General features: G+C 30.9%; 3 protein-coding genes across 3 annotated transcripts; 1 reads left to right on the top strand and 2 right to left on the bottom strand.

The window, feature by feature from the left end:
- Positions 1 to 1,630: 1,630 nt before the first annotated feature.
- LOC110601309 (cystinosin homolog) lies at positions 1,631 to 3,967 on the bottom strand. The gene is made up of 8 exons (XM_021738400.2): positions 3,619 to 3,967; positions 3,404 to 3,536; positions 3,210 to 3,299; positions 3,011 to 3,135; positions 2,451 to 2,493; positions 2,204 to 2,321; positions 2,065 to 2,114; positions 1,631 to 1,904 (listed from the first exon to the last, which is right to left on the bottom strand). The coding sequence occupies exons 1-8, from the start codon at positions 3,735 to 3,737 to the stop codon at positions 1,764 to 1,766; spliced, it is 819 nt and encodes a 272-aa protein (XP_021594092.1). The 5' UTR covers positions 3,738 to 3,967; the 3' UTR covers positions 1,631 to 1,763.
- Positions 3,968 to 6,123: 2,156 nt separating this feature from the next.
- Positions 6,124 to 9,065, top strand: LOC110600843 (ATP synthase mitochondrial F1 complex assembly factor 2). The gene is made up of 4 exons (XM_021737736.2): positions 6,124 to 6,676; positions 6,916 to 7,090; positions 8,177 to 8,454; positions 8,658 to 9,065. The coding sequence occupies exons 1-4, from the start codon at positions 6,230 to 6,232 to the stop codon at positions 8,760 to 8,762; spliced, it is 1,005 nt and encodes a 334-aa protein (XP_021593428.1). The 5' UTR covers positions 6,124 to 6,229; the 3' UTR covers positions 8,763 to 9,065.
- Positions 9,066 to 10,556: 1,491 nt separating this feature from the next.
- Positions 10,557 to 12,784, bottom strand: LOC110601215 (succinate dehydrogenase [ubiquinone] iron-sulfur subunit 2, mitochondrial). Its single transcript, XM_021738274.2, has 2 exons — positions 12,111 to 12,784; positions 10,557 to 10,926 (listed from the first exon to the last, which is right to left on the bottom strand). Exons 1-2 carry the CDS (start codon positions 12,782 to 12,784, stop codon positions 10,749 to 10,751), a joined length of 852 nt encoding a protein of 283 aa, XP_021593966.1. The 3' UTR covers positions 10,557 to 10,748.
- Between the last annotated feature and the right edge of the window lie 3 nt (positions 12,785 to 12,787).

The following is a 12,787-nucleotide window of genomic DNA, read 5'->3' as shown; positions in this document are numbered from 1 at the left end:
TTGAATAAATTAAAATTTTAGTATATATAAAAATAGAATCGAATTGATTTTAATTAGAAATCGAATCGAATCGAACCGGTCTGATTCGGTTTGATTCGATTTGATTTAATCGGTTTCGATTTTTAATAATTTTTTTATTTTTTACACTTTATTTTTAATATTTTAAAATTTAATTAAAATATTTTAATGTTAATATGATTTAATTTCTCTATATTATTGAAAAAACATATTATTATTACTAATCGGTTCGGTTCGGTTTTTTTGATTTTTTCTGATTAAAACCGAACCGAACCAAAATAATCGAAATTTCTGAAATTAAAAACCAAACCGAACCGAAATGTATAAAAAATCGAACTAAATTTTTAAATCAATTCAATTTGATCAATTTTTTCAATTTGAACCGAATACGGTTCACCCCTAATTATCACAACCTTTTAAAAAAAGAATAAAAAAGAAAAATACGGGGAGACACTCATCACAGCCTTGTCAATCTTTTGTCCATAGATTCAGATTCACTGTAACATGCTGAATTTGAGAGAGAGATGAATCGATCAAAGATTTGGCCATACAACGTTACGTGACAACAATCATATTCAAGGCCTCTAAAGCTTATTGAGATGGAGAAGGAAAATAAATTTTAGTTAATTCTTTTGGACTTTGAAATTTTCTTATTTAAATATTAGACTTTCTTTAATGATATCTAACATATTTTTTCAAAAAAATAAAATTATAACTCTAATCCAATAGCGAGATTCTTAAAATTTCAGAAACTTCAGAAGCTTAATATCCTATATAATAAAGTGATAATATCAAATCAGTATACTATAGTATGTTAAATCAATAAAAAAAATTGATATATATATAAATATAATTAACTGTAAATTTATTAAAATTAAAATGTATTTATTTTATAATTTAATAATTAATTTATCATCAACATATATTTTATCAAAATAATATTTTTCTCTTTATTTGGATAATAATTATTAAAAAAACTTAAATGATTTTATTTCTTATCAATTCATCGTTACATTTAAAAATTTCTATATTCAATCACAGATTTGTTATATTATTTCTTCTTCTTGATAAAACATTGTTTACTGTATTGTTTTTCTTGTTAATGTTCATCTTAATTTAAAGATTAAATGAAGAAATATAAGATTTATATTTTTATTTGAAAAATTTACTATTTAGTCTCTATAATATGAAAAAATTCATCGATTGATCCATTAATTTTAAAAAATATATTAAGATATTTTTAATATTTTAAAAGTCTATTAATTAGTTTTTTCATTAATTTTATCTATTAAGTATTACAAAATTGTTTAATATGCCCCTAATATTAAAAGATTAATTAATAAATATTTTAAAAACATTTTAATCAACCGTTAAGTAAACTTTTTGAAAACTAAAATCGAAATCAATTATTGAGTTTTCCGTACTATAAAAATTAAATAGTAATTTTTTTAAAAGAAAATTCAATATTATTAAATTAAATAAATATTAATTTTAAAATAATATTTCATCTCTACATAAATTTTATGTCCTAATCATTATAACCACTTTACTATTACTAATCTACTGATACCATAAATTTCTCAGAAAAAAAAAAACCATCAAAACCATCAAATTCAAAATGCAAAAGCAATTCAATATATAAAGGCTACACTGACCATTTTGTATAATTTAGAAGTTTAAAATTAAAAACAAATTTACATATTTTCTTTATAAAGCAATGCACTGTGAAGAAATATATAAAAATATTACACATTCTCAGCCTGTAAAGAGCAATTAGGTGGGTGTTCACCCTCTCCCTTGATTTCAGGGGAGCTATGCTGCTTCTTCTTGTCTGAATAAAGGATATAATGTTGAAACATGAAAAGAAGATCAAAGAATATAGACACCTGCAAAATTTAAAACAATCTCAAAACCAACTAATTCCATAGGAATCATAAAGAAAATTATAGAATATTTTTTACATACAAGTTATTTTTACGAAACAAACTGAATATCAATCAGAAGACAGTGGAAATGATAATAAAGTAATAATTAAGTGTTGCATACCAGAGAAAGCAGTGTCTTTCCTATGTTGCCATAAAAGTTCACCCATGAATCTGTAGAATTGAAAGAAAAGGCATGAACATGAAGATTGTTTCAAATGGATTGAAGAAGTGTGTTTCAGGAGAATGAATATATAACATACGTTGGTCTACAGATTGTGCAGTCATCTGAGCATAATTAGCCATTCCTCCAAGAAAATCAAGTAATATGTTCCCAATGCTGAACCCATCAGTGCTCTTTCTCATGAAGTTCATTACTGCCTGTATCTCAACACAGGAATCACAAGTAAATAATAAAATCTATGCTGAGACAAATAAGGTTCAAAATGTAATTTCAACGACTTCAATATCAATGAAGTAAAGATCATTAGTTCATTTAGCCAATCTGACCTGGGGAATGTACTTGATCACAGTCATACAAACTTGGATTGTGCTGCAAACAAATTTCAATAGCAACTTTAGAAAGGTCTGTTTCTATCAATATTTTATAATTATACTAGGAAAATTTATTATTTAATCTCTATATTAAGAAAAAAATCATTAGTTGATCTCTCGATTTTGAAAAATATATTAAAACTTTCTTGAGGTTTTAAAAATCCACTAATTAATTTTTTAGTTAGTTTTACCAGTTAGTGTTTTACTATTTAGTTACTATAATTTGAAAAAACTCAATAATTAGACCTTCACATCAATTTTTCTAAAATGTAAGGGATGATTAATATATTTTTCAAAACTGAAGGACTGATTAATGAGTTTTCCTATACCACAGGGATCAAATAGTAATTTTTTCTTTGTATTGTTTAGATAGATATATATAGATAAAGCTGCCTGTTCCATATAGTGACTGTTCCTTAGTAACAAGTTGCAGCCAGTCAGTGTGTGTTGTGTGGAGCAGGATAAGACAGTGCTGCTAAGAAATTACACTAAATCAAAAGCAAACAGCAACTTACTTGAAGACAGAGATAAGCCACAGCCAAGAATGACGATGCAAAGCTACAAAGAAACAAACTGCAGCAGCTACCCACACAATACAGACAATTGCTATAGCAATCTTAGATACCTTTTGATGCCCTCGCTGTAAAAATTTATTGCATTAGCAAAGATTTTAACCAAAAACAGTAGTTGAAGATGAGTAAATTGATTGCCTACTTCGTAGATTGCAATTTGGAACAATGTGATTGCTGTCAATGCAACAGCATGTATGGAAAATGCAACATCATTTGCAGCTACAGGTATCATCTGCAATAAAATGAAGATTTAAGATTTCGATTTGTCTAAAACCCATTTGCTTAAATGATTGAAAGATCTTGGTTTGAAGCTGAAACTGGAAATTAACGACTGACCTGTTTGTGCCCATACTTGTTAAAGTACTGCTTCTGGATTGCAGAGCTGAAGTAAAGCGAAGCGTTGTAGATCAAGTAAGAGGAGTGCTTCGTCAAATTCAGCACCACGAAATCGAAGTTCAAACCCACCACACTGCAACAATAAAACCAGTAAAAAATACGATTTAAGTAAAACAAAATAGCAGTAGGAGAAAAGGGTATGAAGAAAAATTTGCCTTTTTCGTCGGAAATTCAATATGGCTTGTGGGTAGAAACTAATGGACCAAGAAACGAATGCCAACCATCCAAAGACCTCGTATGTGATCTTGAGTGGAAACGAGTTCCAGGAAGCCATAGCTTGAAAAATTAACTAAGAAAAGAAAGAGAAGTCCCCTGGCAGCTGCAAATTTTGTAAAGATCTCGGTTATATATGGAGATGGAAGTGTTGATCAAGTTTCAAAAGAAGAGAGAGAGCTCTAGCGTGAAGCAATTCAAGTGAAGAGTTGGTTTGCTGTAAAAACCTTGCACGCTGAAACAGCGTGAGTTGGGCGGGGCATTTGCCATTTGGCTGGTTGAATTGAGGACGCTTTTAAGGTTTGATTCATATATCAACCATAAATGCTAACTGCTGATGAACCATTTTCTCCACGAGGGCCCATACACCGTTTATGTATTTTTAGTATTTTGAACGTTTGTTTTTTTCTTAAAAACCATCAGAATTTAGCGATTCACAAAATCTTTCAAATTTATTTAAATATATTTACCATTAAATTAAATATTTAAATATTTAAATAATTTTAAATTTATTTAAATATAATTATCGTCAGATTAAATATGTAAATATTTAAATAATTTTTATATTTAATTTTACATAGTGTGAATTTAAATTTTTCTATGTAATTTTTTATGAACAATTTTGGCAACCCTAATCTTATTATTTCAAAGTATAATGAATTATTTATTGATAATTTTTAAATGGTAAATGACTAAATTCATGATGAGAGGACATTGGGGGCCACTTTAAAGAAGAGTGGGTTACTTGTATTATAGCCACAAGCTATAAAGGTTTTAGAGATAGTGGAGAAAGATAAGGTAAATAAAAATATAATTTTAATTTCCCTAATATTTTTTTTATTTATTAATGTTACATCAGCAAAAAAATCATTTGAAAACCTAATATTGTAGGTTAAATAAGATTTTAATAATAGATAAAAAATAATGTTATTTAAATAAAAATATGTTTGGATATTATATTGTTATAGACTTCTAAATTACCCTATTAGCATAACATTTCAAATGAGACATTATAAATATTGTAGTGGAATTATTAAATTAAATTGAATTAAATTTAATTTATTTAAAAATTAATATTTAAAACTCTTATAAAAATATATTAATAAAAAAACATCTACATTAGAGATTTACTATTATAATACTTACTACTACAAAATGATAGAAAATAACCATTACAAATTGTTATTACATAAATTTAAATTATATATATAAATTAATAATAACGATTTAAAAAATTTATTTTTATTATTGTATTTATAAAATAACAATTTATTTATTTTTTTTACAGTAAATAAATTTGTTGTTAGTGTAATTATAATTTAATTAAATATAAAATAAGTTATTTATTAACATATATTATTATATTATAAAAAAGTTAATTTTTTATAAAAAAATTAAATTAATTGTAAGGTGTTATTTTAATAATATTAAAACAATAATTTTATACTCATTGTTAAGCTATTGTTATCTAAAATATAAAATATAATAGTGCACTTAGTATTTTTTAACAGATAAATATATTTTTTTATATAATATAATTACAAATTTAATTATGTAATTAGAATCTTTTGGAAAAAAAATAATTTCAATTAAATTTTTATATTTTTTCTCAAGTACCAAATAATATTAAAAAATATTTATTATTTAGTCTCTAAATATTACTATTATTAATAAATCAGTCTTTATATTTTAAAAAATTTATTAAATTTTTTTTAATTTTTTTATCTATCAACGAAATAATTTTTCTGTTTATTTCTACCATTAAACATACAGCAAAAATTAAATTATTTTATTTTCTTCATTTCTAAAGAGGAGAGGATGTGATTTTTTTTCTTTTTTTTCTTTTTCTTATTTAGGAAGGAGAGATAATAAAATTGAGTTTTAAATTTTTTAATTTTTAATTTATTTTTTATAAAAGAAAATAACAAAATTATTTCATTAAAAGAGAGAAAAGATAAAAATATTTTAATAAATTTTAAAAAATATTGAGAAGAGTTATTAATAATGTAAATATTTAAAAAATTAAATAATAATTTTTTTAAATCAATTTAAAATTTTAACGAATTAGATCTATGTATTTTTATTAAAGATTAAAAAAATTTAACATAACATAATATTATTTTTTAATAATAAAATATTATTTTTATTATTTAAAATATTAAAATATAATATTTTAATTTACTTAAAAATTTTAAAAAATATATAGATATAATAAATAATTTTAAAATTATAAAATAAATTTTATTATATAAAAAATAATATTATATTAAATAGTATTTAGTTACCGTTTAAAGAAAAATAAAAAAATAAAATAAATTTATTTGATATTTTATTAAAATTACATGAATTTAATTGGTCTAATATAAAAAAAAAATTAATGGATGGGTAAATCGTCAACTATATATATATATATATATATATATATACATATTATTTTTTCTTCATAGTTTTTTGAACAAAAAAAAAGGTTGTCTACTTCTACTTTCTCTGCCAGAACCCTAACGAACTAAGATAAAAAAAATTTTCATTCCGTATTTCTCTGAACTCTATCAGATGGTTATGGCTACTTCACTAATCAACAAAACCCTCAATTCAATCAGAACCCCCAAATTCCTCACTCCATTCTCATCATCCCTCACCCGCCACTTCACCTCCGTGGCCTCCGCCCAACAAAACTCGCAGTCCGACCCCCCATCTTCCTCCTTCACCTTCACCGACAACACCAACGCCTCCAATGACAGCATATTTGTAAAGACACCCAATTCGAATGCGAAACGTGATTCGGCTTCGTCTTCTTCAGTGACAATGCCAATGTCTTTTATGACCGGATCGATTGTGGGCAAGAGATTTTACAAGCAAGTGACTACGAGAGAGGCAGATGATGGGAATGGATGGACGGTGATGCTTGATTATAGGACGCTCAAGACTCCTTCTAAAAGGCCTCTCAAATTGCCTACTTTAGCCCTCGCGAAGGCCGTCGCTGCTGAATGGGAGTATCAGGTGGAATATTTTTTCAAAAACTAAACTTTACTCGTTTAATTCTCTTATTTTATTTTGACTGAATGTAAGCATATTAAGATGATTAATTTGGGGGTTCTGCATTTGAGTCAGTTTTTGGCACTCAATGGACTAAAATGATTTCAAGTATAAGATAGCTTTTGCCCCCTTTGTGATTTAATTTTACTTGTGTCTGTTCAATTGTTCTTATGATTGGAAGAATGTAATGTTATTTGTTGTAGCTAACAGATGGGATCAGGCCTTTTACTATGCCTCTAATGAAACTTGCGTGTACTGCATTGGAGAGAGTTCCACTCACGCGACCGAAGATTATAGAACACTTGATGAAGAAATTTAATCAAGATTTAGTTTTCTGTCGTGCTCCAGAGGATAATGATCTCACCAGTGGTGTCTATGGTATGCCATTTATTAATCTAAAGCTGTATTCCCTATTTGTATCATTATGCATGTATTTGTGTACTTTTTCCCTGACCATTGAACTCTTACCATTTTACGTTAACATGAAATTGAATTGCAACTGTGGCAGCTTGATGATGCTTACTTTAGCATTGTTGGTTCATGGTTGGCTTTCTATTAAATGCTTCTTGCCAAATTTTATATTTTTTTTCCAGATTGTTTCATTAAATGGCTTGGTTATTTTATTTTTAGATTCAACTTTTACTAGCTGGTTCAAGGTTGAACCTTGCTGTGCTAATGATTGGTGTATGTTTTATAAGAGCGGAACTTGTGTGATCGTATCTACATTTATGCTTTGTGTATTATTTGAATGTATCTACGTTTATGCTTTGTCTATTATTTGAGCTCATTTTCCTTGTAGCTGTCCTCTGCTGGTTGTCTATTGCCGAGGATATTAGGACTAAGAGTTTTTTGGCTTAAGTTGTGTCCATATTATATATATTGTTATGACATTTGAAACTGCATCCAGCACATTTAGCTTTCAGATCTGTAGTCCTTGTCCTCTGTTCAGTAGCTATATACGACTTAGTGGAGACATTTCTTGGTTTTGTACTTACAGTTAACTACTATGATTCAGTGGATGTATGGCTCAAACTACCATCTATATGGCTTGTTAGTGTAACCATTATGCTCCTCTGGAAGACATGCCTTATTGCTGGGTTCCTTTCTATGTTACGTGTGCATATAGATGGGATATATTTGGAAATTTTGAAATCACCAACCTTGATCTTTGCCTGATTCAGTACTAGGTGATCAATTTCTGAAGTTTCTTGTGAGAAGCCACACTACAAAATTAAGTTAAATGTATACTTCATTAATGTATTTGCATTTTGGAGTTATTTTCTGCCATAAATCAAGAATACGTTCTATAGTTGCAACTTGGCACTAGCCTCATCTTACTTTAGTCATGCCTGCTGCATGCTTGGTACTATTTCAACCTAATTTTATAAATTATCATTACCGCATATATTTTGTTTGTGCTCAATGATGATAATTATCTGAATTACCTTGGAAAATTTTTTTCAGAACGACAAGTGGAGAAAATTGATCCGTTGCTTGATTGGCTGAAATCAGAATTTGGCTTTAAGCCTGTTGTGTACTCAAGTTTTTTTGGTGGCAAGCAGGAAGAGGGTCTGGTGAAGGCAGTAGAAGATCTTTTGAAGAAAACGGACAACTGTGAGTTGGCATCAATTGATGCAATTGCATCTGCAGCCCATTCCTTGGTAATTGCTATTGGAATCTTCCGTGGAAAATTGAATATTGAGGAAGCCATTGAGTTGATCAGACTTGAGGAAGATTTGCAGGTTCTTTTTTTTTTTCTTTTTTGCTTTTCTAATGCTTCTCTCTTTTTCTTCCTCTCGCTTGCACAAACACATACACCCCAACAACATTGCATGCTTGCAAGAGACCTGTTTCTCAAACATTACTTGAGGCATTTTGGTATATTTCTTGTTGTTTTGATTTGCTGTTCTGATGCCGAAGTCCTTCCTTGTTAATTGCATTGCAGGTGTCAAGCTGGGGCTTAGTTGAAGGTGGCCATGATGTAGATATCGCTGATCTGAGGGTACAAATATCATCTGCAGCTGTGTTCCTTGGTCTTTCAAGGATTTGAGCTCTTTCTTCTGCTCATAATTTTCCACCGAAAATCTAGCTTCAATGTTTTGTGTTTCAAGATGTAGATCATAGAATATATTGTAGTGCTTGAGTTTTTTGTCAGAATTTGTAGTTAATTGCTAAGATAAAGTCATAATAATTGAATTCAGAACTAGAACCGATGTTTTTTTTCTTATACAATCAAGAGAATTTACGACTCTAGCATGCCCTGATGCCGCAGGAGAATTTATGTTTTGGTCCATGTATTTATTCAACTTTAAAAATGCTTGGATCTATGAATTTGAGTTTATTTCGTGCAGCACTTCATTTTCTCCTATGTTGGTAGTTTACTTTTAGAATACCTTAGAATTGTAGGATTTTTAAGGAGACGTGTTGGTCAAGTCTGCTTTCCCTGAGGCATGTGGCTAAATGGATGCTGGAAGCACAAATTATAATAAATGTGGAATTAAAGGTTAGAAATATACATATAGATGGACATGCTCGCAAACACATTCAATACCCAAATGGAGCAAGTTGCACACAATTCGCCTGGATTGGAAGCGCTTGACAGATTATTGCCTTACTTCTCTTAGGCTCTTTTCTTGGTGGTGGTTAGGTTATAGTCTTTGAAGGAATGCATGTATATAATAAACCTGTAAAATTTTATACGTTCTGTGACGAAGTAGGAAAACAACTCAAGGGTCTTCTTGGCAGCATTGGACACAAAGCGGTGGCTGTTTCTCTATGTCACAGTTGCAACAGGAGCTATCACAGTCATTGTTGCATCCTACAGAAGAACCAACTTCATATTAGCAACTAGTTTTCCAAATAGACCAACATTTTATAAAATTAAATTTACAAGTCCTGTTTCTATGTCTGTCCGTTGGCATACCATTCTGACTTCAAGCCCAATGAACATAAGGATTCAGTTACATTACCTGTTACAGTTACGAATTGGGGCGGCCGTTCAGGGTCATGAGAGTTTAGGTGAAGTGAAATCCGCGCGCTTGCTTCGACGGTGTATCTTCCCAGAATGATAATGAAAACCACCATCCAAGCAATTCCTGACATCTTCATTGCAGCAGTACTTGATCAACGGAAAAGTGGCTGCAGCTTAATTGGATGAAGACTTCTCATTAACAAGGGTTTATATAAAAATTGTCAGTTCAGAGGATGATAAACCTAACGCATTATGATATAGTTCAGAATTCACAAACTGTTATGATATGTTTGCCAAGAGTTTTTGAATTATTGTGAATTATGAAGAGATCATTCGGAAACTGTGTGGAGTACTAAAGACTTGATCTATGGTCGGTTTATATTCTTATAAACCTTTCCTGGGTAGAAAATGAATCACAGCAATCATATGAAGAGAGCATGCTTTCATGTACTATTATTATTATATGATGATGAGAGATCTTTCACATATCATTGGGAATCTTTCACCTAACCCTTGGCATCATTATATACAAAATTCAGCCAAATACTGATCAGAATGCACATACCTTTTCAAGTAGAAAACTGGATTTTTTTAGCACCCAAGAGTTATACCATTAGCTTGCCTTCCAACCACTTTGACCTGAAATTTCCACTAGAAGATTACAAGCTTTATCCCCTTGATAGGCAATGAGCACTATTCCAGTAGGAAATTTCCTTCGGACAACGCCTCAGCCTAAAGCTGTATATTTGCCGTTCAAGCACAAAATTCGATAAAACATTAAAAATTTCACAAGTTAATTACACCAGCTTCCTTTTTTCAGTCAAATAAATATGATTTATCAACACAGGTTATTGAAAATTAAATCCAAAACCATAAACTCAAGTTCCATAAACATTTATTTGGAAAAAAGGTAGCGCACTTCAATCCTAATTTTAAATACAATGGGAATGTACAATACAATTGGTGCACATTATTACAAGTTTAAACCTAAAATTCATGGGTCCTCCAAAAAATCCCATAGTAACTGGTCAGATGCACATCCTCATGCTTCTTCAATCTAGAAACTTATGCACCACCAGATAGCTGGAGCTGTTTGATGTGCATGATCTGCTTTCCAGGGTTCAAGCCTTTAGGGCAGGCCCGGGCACAATTCAATATGGTATGGCAGCGGTAGAGCTTAAATTCATCATTTATTGCCTCCAGTCGTTCATTGGTAAATTCATCACGGCTATCGCTGATCCACCTTCATATACCAGCAAAATTACAAGAAAAGTCAGTTTACTCCCATTGTCTTGACAACAACTAAAATAATGCTATGTTGCAGGCGCATGAACAATTAAAACCCAAAAAAAAAACAAGGGGGAAATCCGTCAATGTTGAAGCAGTTAAAACAACAGTTCAAGGTAATCAGAAGCAAATTGGCATTGCTGGTTCAGGGCAACCCAATATGGAACCATATGATACGACAAAAAGGAAAAACAGTAATCTTAGGTGCTTCAGGGCCTAACAGCCACATGAATAGGCTCATTTGGTTTACTTCATCTAATATACAGGTTATTCTAAAAAGTTTCACATCCACTAGGCCTCATGCCATGGTCAATAGACAAGTTGAAATAAGCTGATATAGAGCACGAACTCATTGTTATGAGGCAAACAAATTAACATCTGTAGCAACTAAGAAAGATTAAAGCTTAAATGATAAAAATCATGATTAAAGCTTCAATTTTCTGAACATAAAATACAATAACCTATGGAAGCAAACAGTTCTCTTGTTGATTGTGAATTAAACCATGCTATACATGCGGGTGCTTGGAAAAAGTTGAAAAAACAGAAGGAACAAACTAAATTATGCTCAAGAACAGAACTCAAGTAGAAGCATTCGTTTCTCTTTCCAAAGATACATCAAAATCGTAAACCTTTTAGAACCCCTGGCAAGCATGCATACGAAAACAGCTCAGCAGAACTATAATTAATCACCTCAACTGACAATAACATTAATTCTCAAATGAATTGAGCTAACTAAAACTCATTACAACATAATTGATAATTGTGTGCATCTAATACAAGCTCCACTTATATGATAAAAGAGTTTCACAATCATTAAATTAAATATTTGTATTGGCCATTGTCGAAAATCAATTAAAGTGTATCTCATTCTTCAATCCTTTCTCACTACCAGACTCAATTAAAACCATTTCTATTTCTATCCATAAACAGGCCCCAATGTTCCAAATTTGCTCCGTTTACCACTTACATTTCAATTTTCAATTCAACATATTCCCTATCCTAAATCCCTAAAAAATTCCAATTCCAAACTCAATCCCACTAGAACTATTAGCCTACAATAAAACAATGAAATAACAACAAAATTAAGAATATCCATTAACATAAATATTTAAAGGAAAAAACAACAACCAACAAACATACCTGTTGGCGTGGAGCAAAGCAGCTGGGCCCAAGTAAGACTCAGGGTTCCACCAATAGCTGGGGCAGGATGTACTGCAGCAAGCACACAATATACACTCATACATCCCGTCAAGCTTAGCCCTATCTTTCTTACTCTGTAGTATCTCTTTCCCCGGCACCGGAGGCGGGTTCTTTCTCTTAAGCCACGGCTCGATACTCTTGTATTGATTATAGAAATTAGTCATGTCAACCACCAAATCCTTAATCACGAACATGTGGGGCAAAGGAGTAATAGTCGAGGAGTCCCCAGATGGGATTTTGGTCAAGCATGCAAGCCCATTACAACCGTCGATGTTCATGGCACATGAGCCGCAGATTCCTTCACGGCAAGATCGGCGGAAAGTGAGGGTAGGGTCGATTTCGTTCTTGATCTTGATAAGGGCATCCAAGACCATGGGTCCGCATTCTTTAAGGTCGATCTGGTAGTCCTGAAGGTGAGGTTTTGATGGGTTGTCGGGGTTCCACCGGTAGATTTGGAAGGTCTTAAGGTTCGAACCGGAGCTAGCCTTGGGCTCAACCTTCTGGGCTTCCGCTTCCGATGCATGAAACCGAGCCGAAATGAATCTCGAAGTGAACGGAGTATTATAAGAGACCCTGGCGATCGAAAACCCTCTCCTTAGCAACCCAGTAGCCATTGA

The sequence above is a fragment of the Manihot esculenta genome, chromosome 15 (genome assembly GCF_001659605.2).
Source record: "Manihot esculenta cultivar AM560-2 chromosome 15, M.esculenta_v8, whole genome shotgun sequence".
NCBI lineage: Eukaryota > Viridiplantae > Streptophyta > Magnoliopsida > Malpighiales > Euphorbiaceae > Manihot > Manihot esculenta.
Note: the sequence above shows the minus strand (reverse complement) of the source record. Positions and strands in the feature narration are given on the sequence as shown.

What these genes read in the sequence shown, in the direction of transcription:
- LOC110601309 (XM_021738400.2), bottom strand. Translation starts at nt 3,737, where the DNA reads ATGGCTTCCTGGAACTCGTTTCCACTCAAGATCACATACGAGGTCTTT. An exon ending in ACAAGTATGGGCACAAACAG is followed by an intron (nt 3,300 to 3,403) that starts GTCAGTCGTTAA and finishes ATTTTATTGCAG; the next exon opens with ATGATACCTGTAGCTGCAAA. An exon ending in TGCACAATCTGTAGACCAAC is followed by an intron (nt 2,115 to 2,203) that starts GTATGTTATATA and finishes TCAATTCTACAG; the next exon opens with ATTCATGGGTGAACTTTTAT.
- LOC110600843 (XM_021737736.2), top strand. Translation starts at nt 6,230, where the DNA reads ATGGTTATGGCTACTTCACTAATCAACAAAACCCTCAATTCAATCAGA. An exon ending in CTGCTGAATGGGAGTATCAG is followed by an intron (nt 6,677 to 6,915) that starts GTGGAATATTTT and finishes TATTTGTTGTAG; the next exon opens with CTAACAGATGGGATCAGGCC. An exon ending in GACTTGAGGAAGATTTGCAG is followed by an intron (nt 8,455 to 8,657) that starts GTTCTTTTTTTT and finishes ATTGCATTGCAG; the next exon opens with GTGTCAAGCTGGGGCTTAGT.
- LOC110601215 (XM_021738274.2), bottom strand. Translation starts at nt 12,784, where the DNA reads ATGGCTACTGGGTTGCTAAGGAGAGGGTTTTCGATCGCCAGGGTCTCT. An exon ending in GCTTTGCTCCACGCCAACAG is followed by an intron (nt 10,927 to 12,110) that starts GTATGTTTGTTG and finishes TGGTATATGAAG; the next exon opens with GTGGATCAGCGATAGCCGTG.